We start from the raw sequence: 18,184 nt of genomic DNA, 5'->3' as shown, positions 1-18,184 counted from the left end.
AGTAGTTGGTTATTCGAATGTTCAACTACCAACTGCCTACCAACTTTACTGTCATAAAAACTGACATTTACCTCTATAACTAAAAATTACAAAAAAGAGGATGCAGTACTTGTCTTTATACTTGGAGGCACATATGTTAGTTTGTGACAATCACGAGTTATTCAAATAACGCATTATCTTGTTAATGTATCGGATTCACAAATAAATAACATTACGACGCCCGGTGACCCTATGCTTTCTTGTTATCAATTGAAAGAGTTTTGTCTGCTGAACAAGAATCAGTATATAAGATTACCATATATAATACAGTAATGTTTATTTTACTAATAAATCTTAAATCTTACACTGTAATAACTGGATTTTGGTTGAGGTATCATTGAAAACTATGAAGTAAAAACGATGTACAACATATTTTTATCATGTAATTTATAATTTATTTTTCAGATGGTATATGAGATTACCAGGCATCAATATTCGATTTGTTTTAATAACATTGTTATACTGAACTTACTTATTTTTGGACCGGATACCTGAATGTTTCAAATAACAGTACTGTTAAACATAAAACTAATTTTTTAACGTCCAACTACCCATAATGCATACATATACATCATCTATAGATTAATATTATATTCAACAACATGACTTCTCATAATATTTCAAGTTCAACAGTAGATAATATCGTAAAAGCATTTGCTTTTATGGTGTTCTTTAACAACAGAAAAAAGACCGTGATCCTATCAACACAAAATTTGAAAGGAAAAATATATGCGTATAGCTGTAATAAAACTGTATGCCAAAATGTGATCAGGATAAAAAGAACTGAAAGTAAAATCTGCCCTAACAACGCTAAAAGGACTATATGTTACCGAATAAAAATTAATTAAAAATATTAAAAAGAGGAGACTAGACTTAAAACCACGCACATATGGATGCCGGACCACTGTATATATAAAACATAGAGATGCATGAACAACATGTTGATTGCAAATGGAAATTTCTGCTACGATTTTCCTTCAAGAAACTGATGCTCGTGGTCGTGTTGTTGTGTAAGTTTTATTCTTTTACTGATTTTCTTTACTATTTGAACCTGCTTATTCGTAACATACTTTTAGTTAATTGTGGCTACTTCAGATTTTTCTTATAGATATAATTGTTATTTATTCTAGAGATCCAGATACGACTTGCACATAATTTTTAGGACAGCTATGTGTGACAGAAATGTTAACGGTGTCTTCGAAAAGATTAGTGTAATTGCTAACAATAATCTTCCTTTTCGCATCTTTTCACCAAACTTGTTATCAAACATATTTTCTTGTCAATTTCTATATCTTTTATCTGAAAATATTGATTTTATGCTGATAAAAATTACAAGTTCTTAATAAATATCTGCAAACAAATAAGTTATATTTTTGGGTGATCAAACTAGCCATTTTACAACAAAAAATGCCATTTAAACATAGTTTTTGGACTTAAGGTGAAGCTAACACTAGAAGCACAAAGTGTGAGTGGGGTACTTATTTCTATTGTGGTAAAAGGGCAGCATAAAGATAAATATTTTGTGTATAGATAAAAATTAAATTTTAATTAAGATTTAAGGATGTAGGATACACAGTTTTCTACTGTCAAGGTCATATTATACTACGTCAGATTGAAGAACTCTAGTTTCTAAGACCAGTAAGGGTAGAAAAAACATAGGCCACTGTACTCGTTTTTATTTCTTTGGGTTATTTCCTTATCCAATGTTTAAGCATTTCTAAAAGTAAATAAGTTGAAAAAGAGGGTGGGAGGGGGGGGGGGGGTAGATTATGATATATTAATATATTACATTCCACCTAATGTAAATGGGCATTTCAGGTCTTACTGGTTACCTTGGATGTAAGGTGATATCAGTATTAGATAAGCATAAATGTCATTTAACAAGTCTCTTTCACTTTTACATGTTGGCATAATTACCCCACCAATTATTTTCTATGGAAAAAAACGTATTTATATCTGCAAAAAAAAAAATCTGCTTTTAAGATTTTAAAATATTTTGCTGCTTTAATTACACACAAAAATGCTTCAAAATAGAAAGAAGATTATGTTACCACTTACATAAAACAGCAAAAAATGTCGAAGACTAAATTATAGCCAGCATATGAATATGCTTCAGACTCCATTCATGCAAAACATTTTACAAGCTATGAATAAATTCAAAACAATGACAGAAACAATGGAAATGAGAAATATGAGAAATATATCGATGAGTCAGTGCAACATTGACGTAACTCAGTTTTTGAAAACTTTACAGGAGAAGCATAAAACATTTTTATTCAAATAAAATAATGAAAAACAATACCATCTTTACTATTTTTAAAATATGATAGAAATAACAACAATAATGTGATAATAATAATATTATAATAATATAATAATCAAAAATATTCACACAGGAGTTATTTAAAGTTTGCCAGTTACGACCATGATGCGCTGAAACATGTGTGGAAATAAGCTTATTGCAACAAGGTCGTAATTAAAACATAACAAATAATTTATTGGAGATAATTCATAACAGAGATGTTTATTTTAAACACTAATAATTAAATATTTTTAAGCAAATCCATTTATGTTTTTTCTGTACTTTCATTGACTTGTTTTACTCAATTTCTAAAAAAAACATTTAGCAAGCGTACAAATTGTATTACTTGAAAGTAAAACATAATTCCACAATCATTTCGTTACAAGACCTCACATCTGTCGTTTATCAGCAGGAATTGGAAAAAAATACATACATATTTCAAAGGTATTTGAATATTTTACTGTATATATGAGTCGAGAACGTTCATTTTCCTGTATACAGGCATCGAGAGGTCAAAGTTATTTCAGTATTTTGTAGTAAGTAGACAATAAAAGCCTGACTGGTTCAAGATATTTGAATATTTACTGTATATAGCCATTGAGAGCCTCTAAGGTTTAAGTTTTTTCAGTATTGTACAGTAAATAGACAATTAGAGACTGACTGTTCCAAGGTATTGGACATATTTAAGTGAATATAGGCATTGTGAGCCATCAAGGTAGCAGAGGTGTAATAGCAGTGTTTACAAAATGGCATTTGCTTGGTATATTCTTAAAGATGACTGTGTTTCGCACTGTTTTGCAACTTTTTAACAACTTTTACCGTGCCTTTTTTTCTAAAATTTGTATAACTTATGGTATCTCCTCTAGCTCAAGTAGAGACAAATTTCAAAGTGATGGCCCCTATATAAAACATTTGCAGAGAACTCATTTTTCCATAAATTTTAATAAAACAATCATCAAACTATTGGTAAACAATTATAAAACACACAAAAAGATGTGAATATCATTTTATCTAGGGTTCCTCAAGTAAACGGATTTAATGAACAGAATTTTAATTTCAACGTTGAAAAAATAAGGTTGAATCCTATGTTTCTGTTTTAAATTTTGCTTACTTCATTCAAAAATAACCTTGGGGCAGACGTAAAACCTACCTAAATTTCTTCCACGATATGTAATCTAAAGAGTGAAAGCAAAATATAGAACATTTACCACATGTTACTCAATATTTTTACAGATGTGTAACTCTACCCCTTCTGTTTAAGTAGTAAATTCACTTTGAACAGCAAGAAATCGCTTTGGTCCCAGTAGGGCTTGAACCTATGCCCCCCACCCCTGAGAATTGCAGTAAAAGTGGGTTTATGGTAGAATTGAATACTCTTCAAAAAGAGGTATTCTATTACGCCTCTACTACCTTAAGGTCAAATTTATTTCAGTATTCTACTGTAAATAGCCAATGCAAGTCTGACTGGTTGAAGGTATTTGAATATTTTACTGAATATAAATACTAAGAGCCTTTAAGGTCAAAGTTATCTCAGTATTTTACAGTAAATAGACAATACAATTCTGACAGGTTCAAGGTATTTGCATATTTTACTGAATATATGCATTGAGAGCCTTTAAGGTCAACGTAATTTCAGTATTTTACAATAAATAGATAGTAAGAGCCTGACTGGTCCAAGGTACTTGAATATTTTACAGTATATAGACACAGAGTGCCTTTAAAGTACACGATATTTACATATTTAATAGAATATAGGCGATATGAGCCTTTAAGGTCTAAGGCATTTGGATACTTCTAGGATTTTATAATTTCATCAAGGAGTATGCACCCGTTTGGCAGCATAAATATTGCACCACCCAGGAGCACAATTCTAGTTTGCAAAAGATCATGTGCATGCTTCTCAATACAAATCTTAAAGTCTTTTTATTATATAAAATAATCTACACATAAAACATGATCAATGGACGGTATAAATTTGATCTTAGCGAGAGTAAAACTGAAAATGTCATAATTAAAGAACATGATAAACACAAACACACACATGAAACTAACAAAAATGATACCACACATCTAAAAGTGTTGTCTGTTCCTTGAAAATTCTGAACTATATGTATGAAATGGCAACCTCTGGTGCATTTTTGGTCTAAATTTCCAGGTATGTTTGGTGGGTCAGGGGAGTCTCCTTCCGGAAATTTTTGAAAAATATTTGAAGAGGTATAGGTATAAAATGGAATCCTCTGGTGCATTTCTGGGTCATTACTTTGAAGTACATGATGCCTCCCTTCTGTTAAGGGTGCCAGGAGGAAATAAAAGAATGAAAAGGTGGCTTCTGGTGCATTTGGGTTTAATGTACACTGGGTTCAGAGGGTTTCCCCTAGAAATGTTTGAAATATAGGCATGAAAAGGTTGCCTCTAAATTTTGATGTAGAAGAAGGACTGGGTAGGGGGTCAGGGGGGCGTGCTCTCTTCTGGAAAAAACCAAGTAACGATTATATTGCACTGACCCATCGATATATCGAATTCTCTTTGGTTGCTTTCAGTCTAGCATTTAGTTATTCTATTTTAAAAACACACATATTTTTACACGTGAATAAGTTTGAAAGTTTGCATTTTTAGCTAAATCACGGGACACGTACACGTATGAAGCAGAATGATCTATAATTCGGCATATCTATTCTACATGTTTTAGCATTTTATACACCCGTTTTGGAAAAACGGGAGATATGATAATATGGCACGTGCGTCCGCCTGTCCATCCAGAATTATTTTCGTGTCAGGAGGATAACTTAATAACCATTCAAGGTTTTGTCTATAAACATGGCATTTAGATAGATAGCGATAAAATGACGTAGGTCAAAGGTCAAGGTCACAAATTTCGAAAAGGTCAAAACTGTCCATTATGGTTTGTGTCCGGAACACATCTGTATATTTAGGTGGCTATAGAACCACTTTGTATCTGTCCTTTTTCTTTGATGTAATTCATTCCGTAAGCTTTATGTGGTTATTTTTCTCTACGTGGCTAAAAATAATAACAGGATGAACAGAAGAGTAGCCACATAAAATCCCATTTGTAAGACGTCAGTCCGTTCGTCCGTCAATCCAAATTTGTGTTGTGCAAATCTCAAAATGTATTTGACCCAGTCATCAAACCTCACATTATTGTTATTTAGCGTTGGAGGTTGTGTACCTGGTGTTTTAATTTGAATCTCACATAGTCAGATTAGAGTTATGGCCCTTAAATTAGTAAAAAATATACATTATAAAGTTCTAGGTTTGTGTCGTATATAACTTAAACAGAATATGACCAAGGATTATAAAACATTAGCAAAATATTATTCAGCATGTGAAGCTACGCAACTTCCTTTACATTACATATATAACTTATCAAGACCAGGTATTGTCCTTGATTAATCAAAAATATGCATAAAAGGCATAACAGATTTTGTCGCACTTATATTAAAAGATATTTGGCCTACTGTCATGAAACACCCTTGGAATATCATTCGGCTTGTGAAGATTTTATTCCGGATTTCTTCAGACAGACTAGAGTTATGACACTTGATTGCCTAAAATATACATAATGGGGGTATAGACGTGTGTCGTATATATGTCAAAAAAGTATCTAACTACGAGTCATTAAATATTAAGGAATGTTATTTAGAAGGTGAAGATGTGCACATGATGCTCTGTTTGAAATTTTACCCAACATGGAAAGATTTATGGTCCTTGACTAAGTGAAAAATGCACATAGAGTGCTTAAAAGTTTGTGTTGCATATATCTTCAGTTATTTCATCTAGAGTCACAATACCATGTAAGAATATTATCCAGCATGTGAGTTTTAAGGGTGTTTTCCTTGTTGCTCTGTCTTCTGCAAAGGCATTGGGTACATGCGAATTAGGTTCTTAAGGACTGCATTTTTATATTATATTTACAAGGGCATCTTTGTGTTTTACATAACATACCTTCTGTTGCCTTTACGTATGTTAGGATTTCACCTTGCCGGGATTATTTTTATTTACACTGTCTTGTAACTTTGGAACATGGTGGGGGTAAGAGTGAGGTTAGGTGCACCATAAACCGGTTTAAACTCCCCAGTGGTGGTTTTGCCACTGACCGTTCCAAGGCGGTGCCCCACTGTGTTCCTATATGTGTTTGTTTTGTCCTTTGGTGTTTCATTTTCTGTGTTGTGTGCGAGGGTTGTTCGTGTGTGTCTTTGGGGAGGCTGCGTGTTTTGAACGTGGCTTTCCCTGTTGGATATTCTTCCTTGTTTTTTTTTGTACCTTTTCCACTTCGTAAGCCCTGAGTTATGGCCTTTGACTTACAAAAAATGTTTGTGTCCCATGTATCTCAAAGTAGAATTGTCCTAGTGTCATAAGACACTTTGCATTATTATATGGCATGTGAAGTTGTGCAACTGATGTTCTCTTTTGGATTTCACTCAACGAGGTCAAAAGCCTGGGCCTTGACTTAGGGGTGTCCAGTGAAATGGGAAAGAAGCCCCCATCTACAGGGGTATTAAGTACAATGTAAAGGACGTTCCAATCTACCGGGGTATCCTGTGAAATGGAAAAGAATCACTATCTATTTGGGTATACGCTGAAACCGGTGGAATGGGAAGGAAGCCAACATCTTTTTTTTCAGCAAAACATTTCAATTTCAGAACAGATGTAGGAACTTTGTTTTAAAGAGTTAGACAATAGAGAGCATGAACATGTGAAGACATGTAGAACAATATACTGTCTATGTTAAAAACTGTATTTATTGATAGAATTACAAAGGCCGGTATGACTGATAAAAAAGGAAAATATTGCGAATTCCCCAGCCAAACGAGGAGGCAATAAATAACATTTAAGCATACTATAACCTAGAAAAACGTATGGTAAAACCATATTTTTCCGAAGGCATTTAAGTATCCCGGTCATACAGGTCTGCTTTAGCTTAGTTTATCACCGTCGCACCATTACGAATTTTGATCGGGAGATAAGAAAGATTGCTTGTTAAGCGAGAGAATGTCCCTTTGTAAGGACTAGATTGAAAATTAAACATACTTACTTATGAAATGTCAGTAATATAGTGATATTTGAGGTAATTTATTGCCCAAATGTCTGAAATGATTTGTTCGTAATTGAAGAAGCGACATATTTTACAACCAAAACCTACTTTTTTGTTCTGTGAAAAAGAAATGCGGTTATGTATAAATAATGTCCAATGTATTATATGTAATATTACTATAATTCTAGATTTCAGAAAATGTCTTAGATAAAAGTTTAAAAGCGATGTTAAACAGGTCTCCAAAAATTCTGATATGGGATGATAAATATATCATTAAAACAGATTTTTGCTAAGGTTTTACAAGATTACATCTTACACTCCCAACCTTGCAAGATTTTAACAGAAAGAAACATTTTTATGCCCACAGGACAAAATTGACCTCACCGAAGTTCAGCTTTAAAAGACATATGTCAATTTGTTTACAGATATTACAAAATGTAAAAACTATTAGAACCACATAAAGACACAAAGCTTTCAATATGTTGAAGAAACACATCCCCAACAATTTCTACTCATGCAAGAATAATAAAAAATAGGATATCTCTCTGTGGCTAACTGTTTAAGTATCAAACATCCTTAAATTAAGATTAACTATTAACTGTCAAAGGATTGGTATCTCTCAACGTTGTTCCAATTTTCAAGAAGAGTGACAGAGAAGATCACGCATTACCAAACTTTAATATCATGAATAACAGAACATCCTAACTGACTTTTTGTAAAAAGAATGTCACATAATCACAGTCTAAAAGTTGGCAACAAGACTGTCTGAAGGCAAGTAGCAGATGTCGTTTTCTTAGACTTTAGGTTACAGATATATATATAACAAAAAACGGAAGGCTTTCACTAAATTTTACTACAGATCGTCTGAATGTTTAAAGAAATATAACACAAACCTTAAAACACTTACAGAACTTTGTCTTACACACCCAGTATACCATTGAGAAGTAGTTTTTAAAATTCGGAAAGTTAAACATAATGCTTATTTTAATAAAATATTTGTAAAATGTGTCAAAAAATTATTAAAAGAGGATCCAATGCGAAATTCGTTAAGCACAGTGCATGTTTGGTGATTGACCCCTCCACAACTAACCGCTACGCTTTCCTGTTTGATGGTGCGATGACTAATAAAGTGTAAGACTCCTTGATCCTTTCTCCTAAATCCTACAAAGAAAAAGAAAAACACGGACGGAGAGAGGATTTTTTTCTCACAGCTTGATTAGCATCTAGTTTTTAAGATTGACCAAGGTGTCATATACATTAAGGACACGTCACGGCTGAGATAGTTTAGAATTATTGCAATACACAATCGGTATTAAAATTATGGTTCCAATACATGTGCTCATTAGATAAATCCTCAATATCTATGTGAAAATAAAGGATGTATTTTGTATGACTGCAACACTGTGAGTTGCTCAAATTAGTGACAAATGAGTGAAACAATAGGAATTCGTACGTGACTTGGATAGACAAAACGACAGTGAGGTAGAAATATATTCTTATATTGTTGTTTTATTTCACGAGTTGTAAGCTTCAATATAGAATACCCATTTTTAAGAAAATCAAACTGGAAGTTAGAAATAACAGAAAAAAATTAATTAGGTCATGAGTTATAATATACCTGTCAAAATTTGTCATTCGTTTTCACGAGCTGTCAAAATTATTTTTATCTCTCTATTCTGCAAATGCATTGTTTTTGTAAGTGTCTTGGTCGGATATTGTAGTGTGTAACTTACTTTACAGTCCACATTAATATTTGTGCTCGAAATTGCTTTGTTTAGCTCACCGAAATCGCTTATGAACTACTATTGTTTTAGTTTATTGTCTGTTATAAAGGTACCAAACCTCAATATTAAGACATGAGAATTGTTCCTTTCTGGTAGACAAAGGAAACTATTTGGTTGAATCATAACATAACGCGATTTGGAAAGAACTGAATATTCTTTGTCTTTTTTTTTGTTATTCACCGGAAATTCAAAACGTGACATCACCTTAAGAACGACCGCAAGATCAGTTATACTCCCAATGTTGAACCTTAGGAACACCACAGCAATACAACAATCTTATTCCATTTCTCTTTGAGTACGCATTAACAGAGTGAGATCCTTATCAAAACCAACAATTTCAACTATTACTAAAATCTAGAATTTATCTGTACGCTATAAATTGATCAACAAGGATAGAGATATGAATTTCATAAGGTAGAAAAAATCAGAAGAATGAAATTTAAAATTGATTTTTTAATCTTTAAAATAAAGAAACATTAGATTACATACTTTTATTGTGAAACTTTTGTTTTATATCTGAAATTATTTAAGAAATATTTATTCATGAAACGGCAGGTAACTGTTCAGCAAGTACTTTTCAGGCAGCTATTCGTTTATAGTGCTAAGGTGGTCGTAACTTAGACAGAGTGTTGTTTTTCAGATTTAATTAGTTTGTTTACAAAACTAAGACAAAAATCTGTAAAAGGATCCTTTGGAAGCACAGAATGCAACCAAGAAGAATAATAGTTCATGAGAGGTAATGAAATGTGCAACATCTCTCACACCCACTAGCACCCGCTTAAGCTGAACTCTATTACACATGTGTTCAATGGACTCCATGATCCCGAAGGACCAGAAAATATAAAAACACTGAATCCAAGAACTGGGAGAATTTTTACAGCCGCCACACGGCTATTAAAGATTGCTGTTGTGATAGTTAATAAAATCTGTAAAACGATCCTTTGGAAGCAAAGAAAGCAACCAAGAAGAATAACAGCAGACTCGGTTTGACTGAATCTGTTCATGAGAGGTAATGAAACGTGCAACACCTCTCACGCTCCCTAGCACCGGCTTAAGCGGAACCCTATAACACATATGTTGAATGGACTCCATGATCCCAAAGGACCAGAAAATATAACAACACTGAATCCAAGTACGGGGAGACTTTTTACAGCCGCCACACGGCACTATAAAGTTTTAATTGCTTGACTGCGTTCTATGCTTTGGAAAGGATCGTCTTATAGACTTTGTTTAAATGTTTCAGATCCATACAAAAGCAATTTGTGTATAGCACTGCATGCTATTAAAACATATCAAAATATTGATGCTTTGTAAGCTCATAAAATTTTACTATCATTTGAAAGTGTATTGTCTACTAAAAAAGAAAATATAAATTACATGACAAAATATGTTATATAATCCTTTTACTTAACAGATATCCAGTAACAACAGTGTAGGATTTATTATTTCGCAGTCAAAACATGACTGTAATAATTCTTGCACATGAGTTCCAGTCATCTTATTTACAAATTCTTGTTCAGCAGACATAACTCTTTCCAATGATACCAAAAGTCATGGGATCACAAGCATCGAAAGGTTACCTATTTGTGGATCGGATATCTTAGACATGGGGTTGTAATTTGAAAGGGGGTTTCGTGGTCGATAGTTAATGTTGCTGACTTCAAATCGTTTACACCTCACCAGTGTATGTTCAAAACGTCGTAAATTCATCTTGTGAGTCTTACGGAAGGCCGTTGGATCCACCTATGTGTCCGCTCTTGTTTGAAACAATGCTTTTATGGACTCCAAGCGTATCCTCCACTTAATCAAAAATAAGAATAGCCTTCATGTGAATTGGACTGTGCTGTGATTCTGAACGCCATAAAAATGTAATTTGAATTTCTCATTAAAGGCCGACTTAGTCCAGCTAATTTATTGAAAATCTTTTAATTAAAACAAGGAATATATTTTGCGCTTTTCGTTATAAACATTTTAATTGCAGAACATCAAAGCAAAAGCGTTATGTTTGGAAACCATTATGGAAAAAATCTAGAATACTAGAATAACAAATCAATTAAAATTCTAGCTATTTTATGTATCATTGCATTGGGGCTTCCAGCAGAACTTAAGATATATTATATGGCACATTTTAGCTAAAAAGACATTTGCCAAGCAGCGAAAAAAACAACCCGACTGTAATGCATATATATATATTGTTAACAGACTTGACCAATTGTTATTATTATTGTTGACAGACATACAGACACAGACACAGACACAAAGGCAGGCATACAAATACTCCCATTTATGACCCATATATGGTTGTCCATCAGGGTTTGAATATAATCCTCGTGTGAATGATAGCATACATTCAGGCATTACTTCACGTTAGCAGTATACAACATTTGTACGCTCTCTTACATTCTGTTTTTTCCTTGTTCTCGTAAATTATCGATAATTCTCAAAAATCTTTCATAAATTCTTATCTGAATCAGAGGATTGTATTCAGAGGGTCCCGGACGGATGGACAGACGGACGGAAACGGGCAACTCTAAAGTGCCTCTGTCCCTTTCCCCCAAACCCTTAAAAAAAGAAATGGGGGCACAAAATGATGGACAAGATATTAATGGTATCGGTGCAGTTAGGATGAAATAAGTCACAATGAATAGAGGGATACATGTTTCATTTATATATAAATAATGAATATGAAGGATTTTGATATAAAAAATAACCGTGTACCAGGTAATATTTGTAAAAAGAATAAGCCAATCGGAACAGTCAGTACTATAAACTAAAAAACTACTTATCATATAAACATGAAATATTATTCCTGAGCTAGACCTAATGAATATAATTATGATAGCAAAGTTAGCCAGATCGGATCTCACGAGGCTTGCAAGCCAAGGCGTGTGATCCAACCTTGCAAAATTCACAAGAGCCGAATACTAAATTCCAGATCTATCTACTGATATAATGACCCTTTTATTATATACATCTACCTTTTTGTTTGTTCTTTTGTTATTGAATGAAATTTTCAATGTTTATCGATATCGATATCAAAATGGAACTAAGTGAAGTTTTTATGTGCGCTAATTATAGAACTGTGTTAGGTCATGCATATTAATGAAAGTAGTCCGGCAGCATAGAATACGGAAGGTACAATACGGAATTTAAAAGGAACAATACGGATTTGTCTGCCTGTTCATATTTAATTGTGAAATCCATTCCAGGTATATGATAAATATATTTATCTTTTTATTTGAGCATTGTATTCCAATGTTTTATGTAACAGTTGTTCATATATCTATATGTAAGAAGAAATTGAATTAAATGAAATTGATGTAATAGGAATTGTACCATTAAACATTTTGTAAAATGTTATGTTAAAAGTACTGTGCTACTATATGGTTCCTTTATTTTGATTCCTTCCTTCTCAGAAGTTTTTTTTTTTTTTGCAAACTCCGGAGTGCTTTATTGTTCTGAGATGACCTGAACTTACCACATAAAGTTGTACTTCTCTGAAATTCACACCGAGAAAATTTGTTAACTTTAGCCTGAACCAAAAAGGTGTTAAGTTTCCCTGGAAAACCAAAATCGGCCTTTAAGCTTGACATCGGATTTGTTTATTAGGTCTTATTTGCTTCAATTTTACTTAGAAAGTGTTTTAATAATATAAAGATAAACGCCGAACTATCATAATTTTCTGAACAGGTAAAGTATTATGTATAAGGCTTTTAAATCTAGCAAATACGATCGTATAATATTTTCCACAATCTAACAACTTCATGCATTTGTGTTCAACTTCTCCCACCAAATCAATTGATCACGTTTTCACTATTTATTAGTAATAAGTAAATTAGGTGTTTTAGGATTTCAAATATGTTTATAATAATTCCATTTATTATTTTTATTTTATCAAGCTCTCTACTTTTTTAATCTTTCTTTTTTGCGGGAGTGCTAGTAAAATATTTTGAGATACCTAAAGCAGTGAGAGAAAGCCGAACAGAACTCGGCCAACCAAAAAAATCAAATCCCGCTTCCAATGTTCGAAAGACACGCAAGAAAAACTCTCAAGCAAAATATAAAGGAGCTATATACAATACAGCGGACATGTCCATGAAACATCTGGAAACAAAAAATATTAACAAATCAAACAATCGAAGTGATGGAGAAAAAAAACTAAAAGAAGCTAAATACTACGGGAAGGACTACGGAAGTGACTATATCAAAACTAAATATGTAAGTACATGTGTCTAATAAAGATTGCATTTTTGTTGGGTTTTACCTCACACCGACAGAAAGTGTATGGTTGCTTTCAAGCTTTTATAGTGGAGGAACACCACAGATGCCGCTCTAAGCATTATTTCGACACGAGCTGGCACCTTGATAAAACCACCAACCTTCCGTAAGCCAGCTGGATGGCTTCCTCACACGAAGAATTCAACGCAGAGAGTGAGGTTTGAATCCACATTTGTGAGGGGCATGTGATTTGAAGTAAGCGGCCTTAACCACTCGGCCATGTAGACTCCTAGTAAATATGCAATATAAAATATATACGCAACTGTCCGAGACAAACATTGTAATACATTCACTGTAACCTTTTATCTTTGTTTAACTCAGTCCTTGATGAGGTTTCTGCGTATACGGGAGGCTAAGAGAGAAACATATCTGAAGATGTTATGACAAACGTTGTCATGGCCATTGCGAGCGACTAAATTTTATCAAGGTGAATGAGCATGCGCATTTGTTTGTGGCTGTGGATAAATTATTGATAGATGCATAGCACCGGCGTCGATAAGTATTGGAGCATTGGCATCGCTTACTCCAACAGATTTGGGGTTGTAGGTGCTCCCCGAGAATAATTAGAAAGAACACATTCATAGAGAAAGCTCACTGATAACCCCCACTTTTGAAGTCTCAAGTTCAATTTGAGGTCCGATATTTCCAAAGTGTTGGTGGATAGTTGGATTTTCCAATTTCATCGACGTCTCAAATAATGTCAACAGTCACAAAAATGTGATTTGATACGTTACATACGTAATACACCACAACTATTTGACCATTGTCTATGATATTTGTGAGGTTACGACTGATGAAATTATACATAGTTGGAAATTCAAATTCACACCATGTCTTTAACTCATTCTACCCTAAAGCCTTATCTCCTAATCTGCTCGACTGATACTAATCTTTCAACCACCTAGGAGGCTGATCTGCCCCTGAGTACCTAGAGATATTATAAGAGATAACACGGATTTTGTAGTTTTCTACTTGGAATAGTATTGTAAATAAGTGACATTTGATATCAGATATGTATTAAAAGGTATGTAATTCGCACTCTTTATAAGTAAATTGAATTAGCTCTACATCAAGTTACTTTCATGCAGCTGTGTAATACAATCATTTTAACAGACTTTTGAATAAAAGACACAAATTAAAAGACATAATGTTTGGGCTTCATAATAACCACCATTTATAAATTTGTAAATTTACTATATACAGATTTAAATAAAGAATTTTATTATGTACAAATTTAAACAAAGAATAAGAAAAAATCTTGATAATGATTTTAAATAAATACTATTGCCAGTTTATTACACTGACTTTTCTAAGTAATCCAATCAATCAAAACACATCAGAATAAAGTTGTTTCTCATAAAAATAGTGGTTTTATTTAATATGCAGATTAAAAAGAGGAAAATTAGGTGAATAAGACCAATGAAATGTGACGAGTGTAAGTGTTACGTGGAATTCAGGGCTACTATTGTAATGATGCATCTACGCGGCGTGCGCTATCCAAATGTAGATATAAACCCCGCCTAGGAGCGGCACGCGGTATACAGATACGATTAGGAGGGCGCATTAATGCGTCGTCCGTGTATTTGTCCTTTGACAGTCCTTTCTCTTTCTAGTCTTTCTTCTACAGAGAAGCAAACATCCGCTCTGGTTAACCATTTCTCCTTAACGTAGGTTTTCGTATTATCAAATTTGGACTTTTTGTCGACTTCATTTGTTTTCAGTTTACCTATATATATATATATATATATATATGCTGGAGTAATGTTCTAATCATTGGTCGTTTAGGATTTAGAGGGCGGTATATTATTATATCAACTCATTTTGTTCCGAGTCATGAAATATTCCCATCTAAAAATGAAGGAACAACATTGTTGGTGCTTCCTACGACCCGTATAAAGAATGTGAAAGGCTCGATGACTTTCAAGTGAACGGGTAGAGTTATCAAATATTAAATAAATACCGCCCCCTAAAAACCTAAAAAGAAGTCATCAAAGAGTTCCTAACGTAAAAGTGGTATCAAATTTGTTTTTAACATTTCTTTCACTTTTTTCAGATAATGCATAAGTTGTTTAATGAAAATGGCCATAAACTGTCAGCGAAAGAACGCGCAGACCTTGTCAAGGAACGATGTCAAACATTTCTGGAGGAAAACAATTTACGACTTAATCACAATGCCAAATATAAATTCAATAGGGAATTTTTGAGAAGTCACAGTTATAACTTAACAATTTGCTACAACTGTAAAGTGGCTTCGACGAACACTAAACGCATGCTTTACGTTCTTGACCACAATTTTACTGGTGATATCAACAATCTCACAGTGCCTACGGTGGGAATATACGGTAGAAAATGTTTTAATAATTTCCAAGAAATTATGTGTGAGAAACATCTAATCCGAGTAATGATGGTAAGAGAACCACTAGAAAGGCTACTGTCTGCATATAGAGATAGACGTGCTTATGCGAAGCACTTTAAAGACCCGTCATTTTCATTTACAAAATATTTGCAACTTATTTTAGACGAACAAGTGAAAAACATAAACAGACATATTTATCCGTACTTTGAAAGGTGTCGACCGTGTGAAATGCAGTATGACTTTATTGGTCTCCAAAACCATTTTCACGATGATATTAGAACTGTGTTGCAGTACATCGGTGCAAGTGGAAAAGTTGATATTCCAAAAAGAAACAAAACGGGTTACACTTCTGAATCAAGTGATAGGCTGTTAAAACTATATTTTAGAAAAGTTCCAAATGACATGTTAAATAAACTGTGGGAGAAATATTACAAAGACTATTATATATTTGGCTTTCCTTATCCATCACATCTGATAAACTGAACAGGCTCAATTTTGTCAATGTTATTAATTTTTATCAAATTTCAATATTGAGCTGAATCTTTACATCAATCATTTAAATAACACCTGGCTTAATGCATTAGAATTTATTACAACTTTAGTAGAATTCAGTTTTATTTTCAACTAGATAAGAATATGATAACCACCCTACTTGTCACGTAGTTCTTAATAATGGATAGCTCATTATATAACCACAGACTTTTAAATACCTTGAAATGGAAAAGGGGTATATTCAAAAAAGATGAGGCTATGCACAGGTCTTATGTAATCGGTACTTTTTTAAAAGAAAGACTTCGTGAGTCTTATTGGCAGACATTTAGACGCCTGTGACAAAATGAGGGAAAAAATATTTATACAGATTGAGCAAAGAAGTCAGTAAATTTGTATTTTCAGAAAATCGTATACATTTACTAGATTTTCAAGCACGGGAAATAACAAGTCTTAAACCATTTTGTATCAAGACAATATTCAGATATTGATCCCTCTACATTATCAATGTTAAATGTGCAAGTATCTTCCATTTTCTACATGGTTAACTAAAGCTTTTTTTACACAAACACATAAACTAACTTAATATTGCATTGAGTCGACACTGGCTATACCTTTGTGAAACTATTAGTCTATTAATGCACATACTGCTTAGCATGTCTGAATACGTGTCGTTCATGTTTGATTCCATAACTCTATATATTATCATAATTATAGATCAAAATTACAATAATTCAGAACAAGAGGTACAAATGGGCTATGTAACTTGTCTGAAGGTAACCTTGAACATCTGACAGTGCTTCTGACGATGTTTGGTCCTTTTTACAGCAGGTCATGAACGTAACAGTTATTTAAAGATTATTACCACATTTGACGCCGCGGAAGTGAAATAAAACCATTACATAAAATATAATTTAATTTGATAATACAAGAGTGTAATAAAGCCTTGGCCTTGACGTTGTTTAATTACATGAGACGCTGGGCGAATTTACGTAGTCTAAAATAGGTAAAGAAAGAAAAAACTTTAATCTTTCAACAGGAAAAGCTTACATGTGATAAAATTATTACATTTGTGTCTTTCCACATTGAATTGATAAAACTCGTTGGATAAAATGGATAAAATGTTCAGCACAGCCTCGCTTTATTATTTTTTTGTACTCGTTCGATAAAGTCAGTATGAAAAGACACCAATATAACAAACCTCTTTATACGGTAGTTTGCTTTGACGGCCGAAATATACAATTAGAACAAACTGCATGATAAGAAGTTCTTTAAAAAAATCTTTCTATATATCTATTGCTCTAATGTCCCTTTTTAAAGGACTAAGTAGAGCCATTACGATGAAGCTAAAGGTCAACTTTGACAAAGATCGACCAAGCAGTCCTTAAGAAGCCGTCACTTAAACATGTTAAAAGATTTTATTTTTAGCTCTAGTTGCCGTTAAACGAGCTGAGTGTACCCATTTGAATAAGTTGGAAGAAAATATTACACTGATGCTACAGAAAAAGTTGATGAAGATCCATCAAGAGGTGCGTGATGTAATTTATAAGTTTTTCTACATAAAATCTGGTGGCCCCTAAAAGGGGCCAAGTACCAAAATTTGAACAAAATTAGGAGGGGGCCTTTCAGTGATGTTGCATATTTATTTTGATGAAGATCCATCGAGTTTTCTAAAGAAAAAGCTGTTTTAAGTTATTTTCTTTTTTAGCTGTATTGGTCTTTAAAAATGGTCGAAGTGTCCACAAAAGTGACCAAGTTGATGAAGACCCATCCAGTGTTCATCAGAATAAGTCCTTTTAAGACAGATTTAGTTTTAGTTATACCTATCCCCGAAAAGGGAGCAATTACACCTTTTGGAACAAATTTGGGGTCAGACTTTATAG

The 18,184-nt window shown here is 33.2% G+C and overlaps 1 protein-coding gene across 2 annotated transcripts; it reads left to right on the top strand.

Annotated features, from left to right (window-relative positions):
* Nucleotides 1-430: 430 nt before the first annotated feature.
* LOC123551993 (carbohydrate sulfotransferase 14-like) lies at nt 431-17,415 on the top strand. Of its 2 annotated transcripts, none has more exons than XM_045341334.2 (3): nt 431-1,049; nt 13,119-13,396; nt 15,510-17,415. In XM_045341334.2, the coding sequence occupies exons 1-3, from the start codon at nt 965-967 to the stop codon at nt 16,293-16,295; spliced, it is 1,149 nt and encodes a 382-aa protein (XP_045197269.2). In that variant the 5' UTR covers nt 431-964; the 3' UTR covers nt 16,296-17,415. The 2 variants fall into 2 exon arrangements, with proteins under 2 accessions (XP_045197269.2, XP_045197268.2); XM_045341333.2 differs by having other exon boundaries at nt 432-1,049; nt 13,113-13,396.
* Nucleotides 17,416-18,184: the final 769 nt, after the last annotated feature.

Source organism: Mercenaria mercenaria, chromosome 4 (genome assembly GCF_021730395.1).
Source record: "Mercenaria mercenaria strain notata chromosome 4, MADL_Memer_1, whole genome shotgun sequence".
Taxonomy (NCBI): domain Eukaryota; kingdom Metazoa; phylum Mollusca; class Bivalvia; order Venerida; family Veneridae; genus Mercenaria; species Mercenaria mercenaria.
This window is presented reverse-complemented; position numbering and strand designations above follow the sequence as displayed.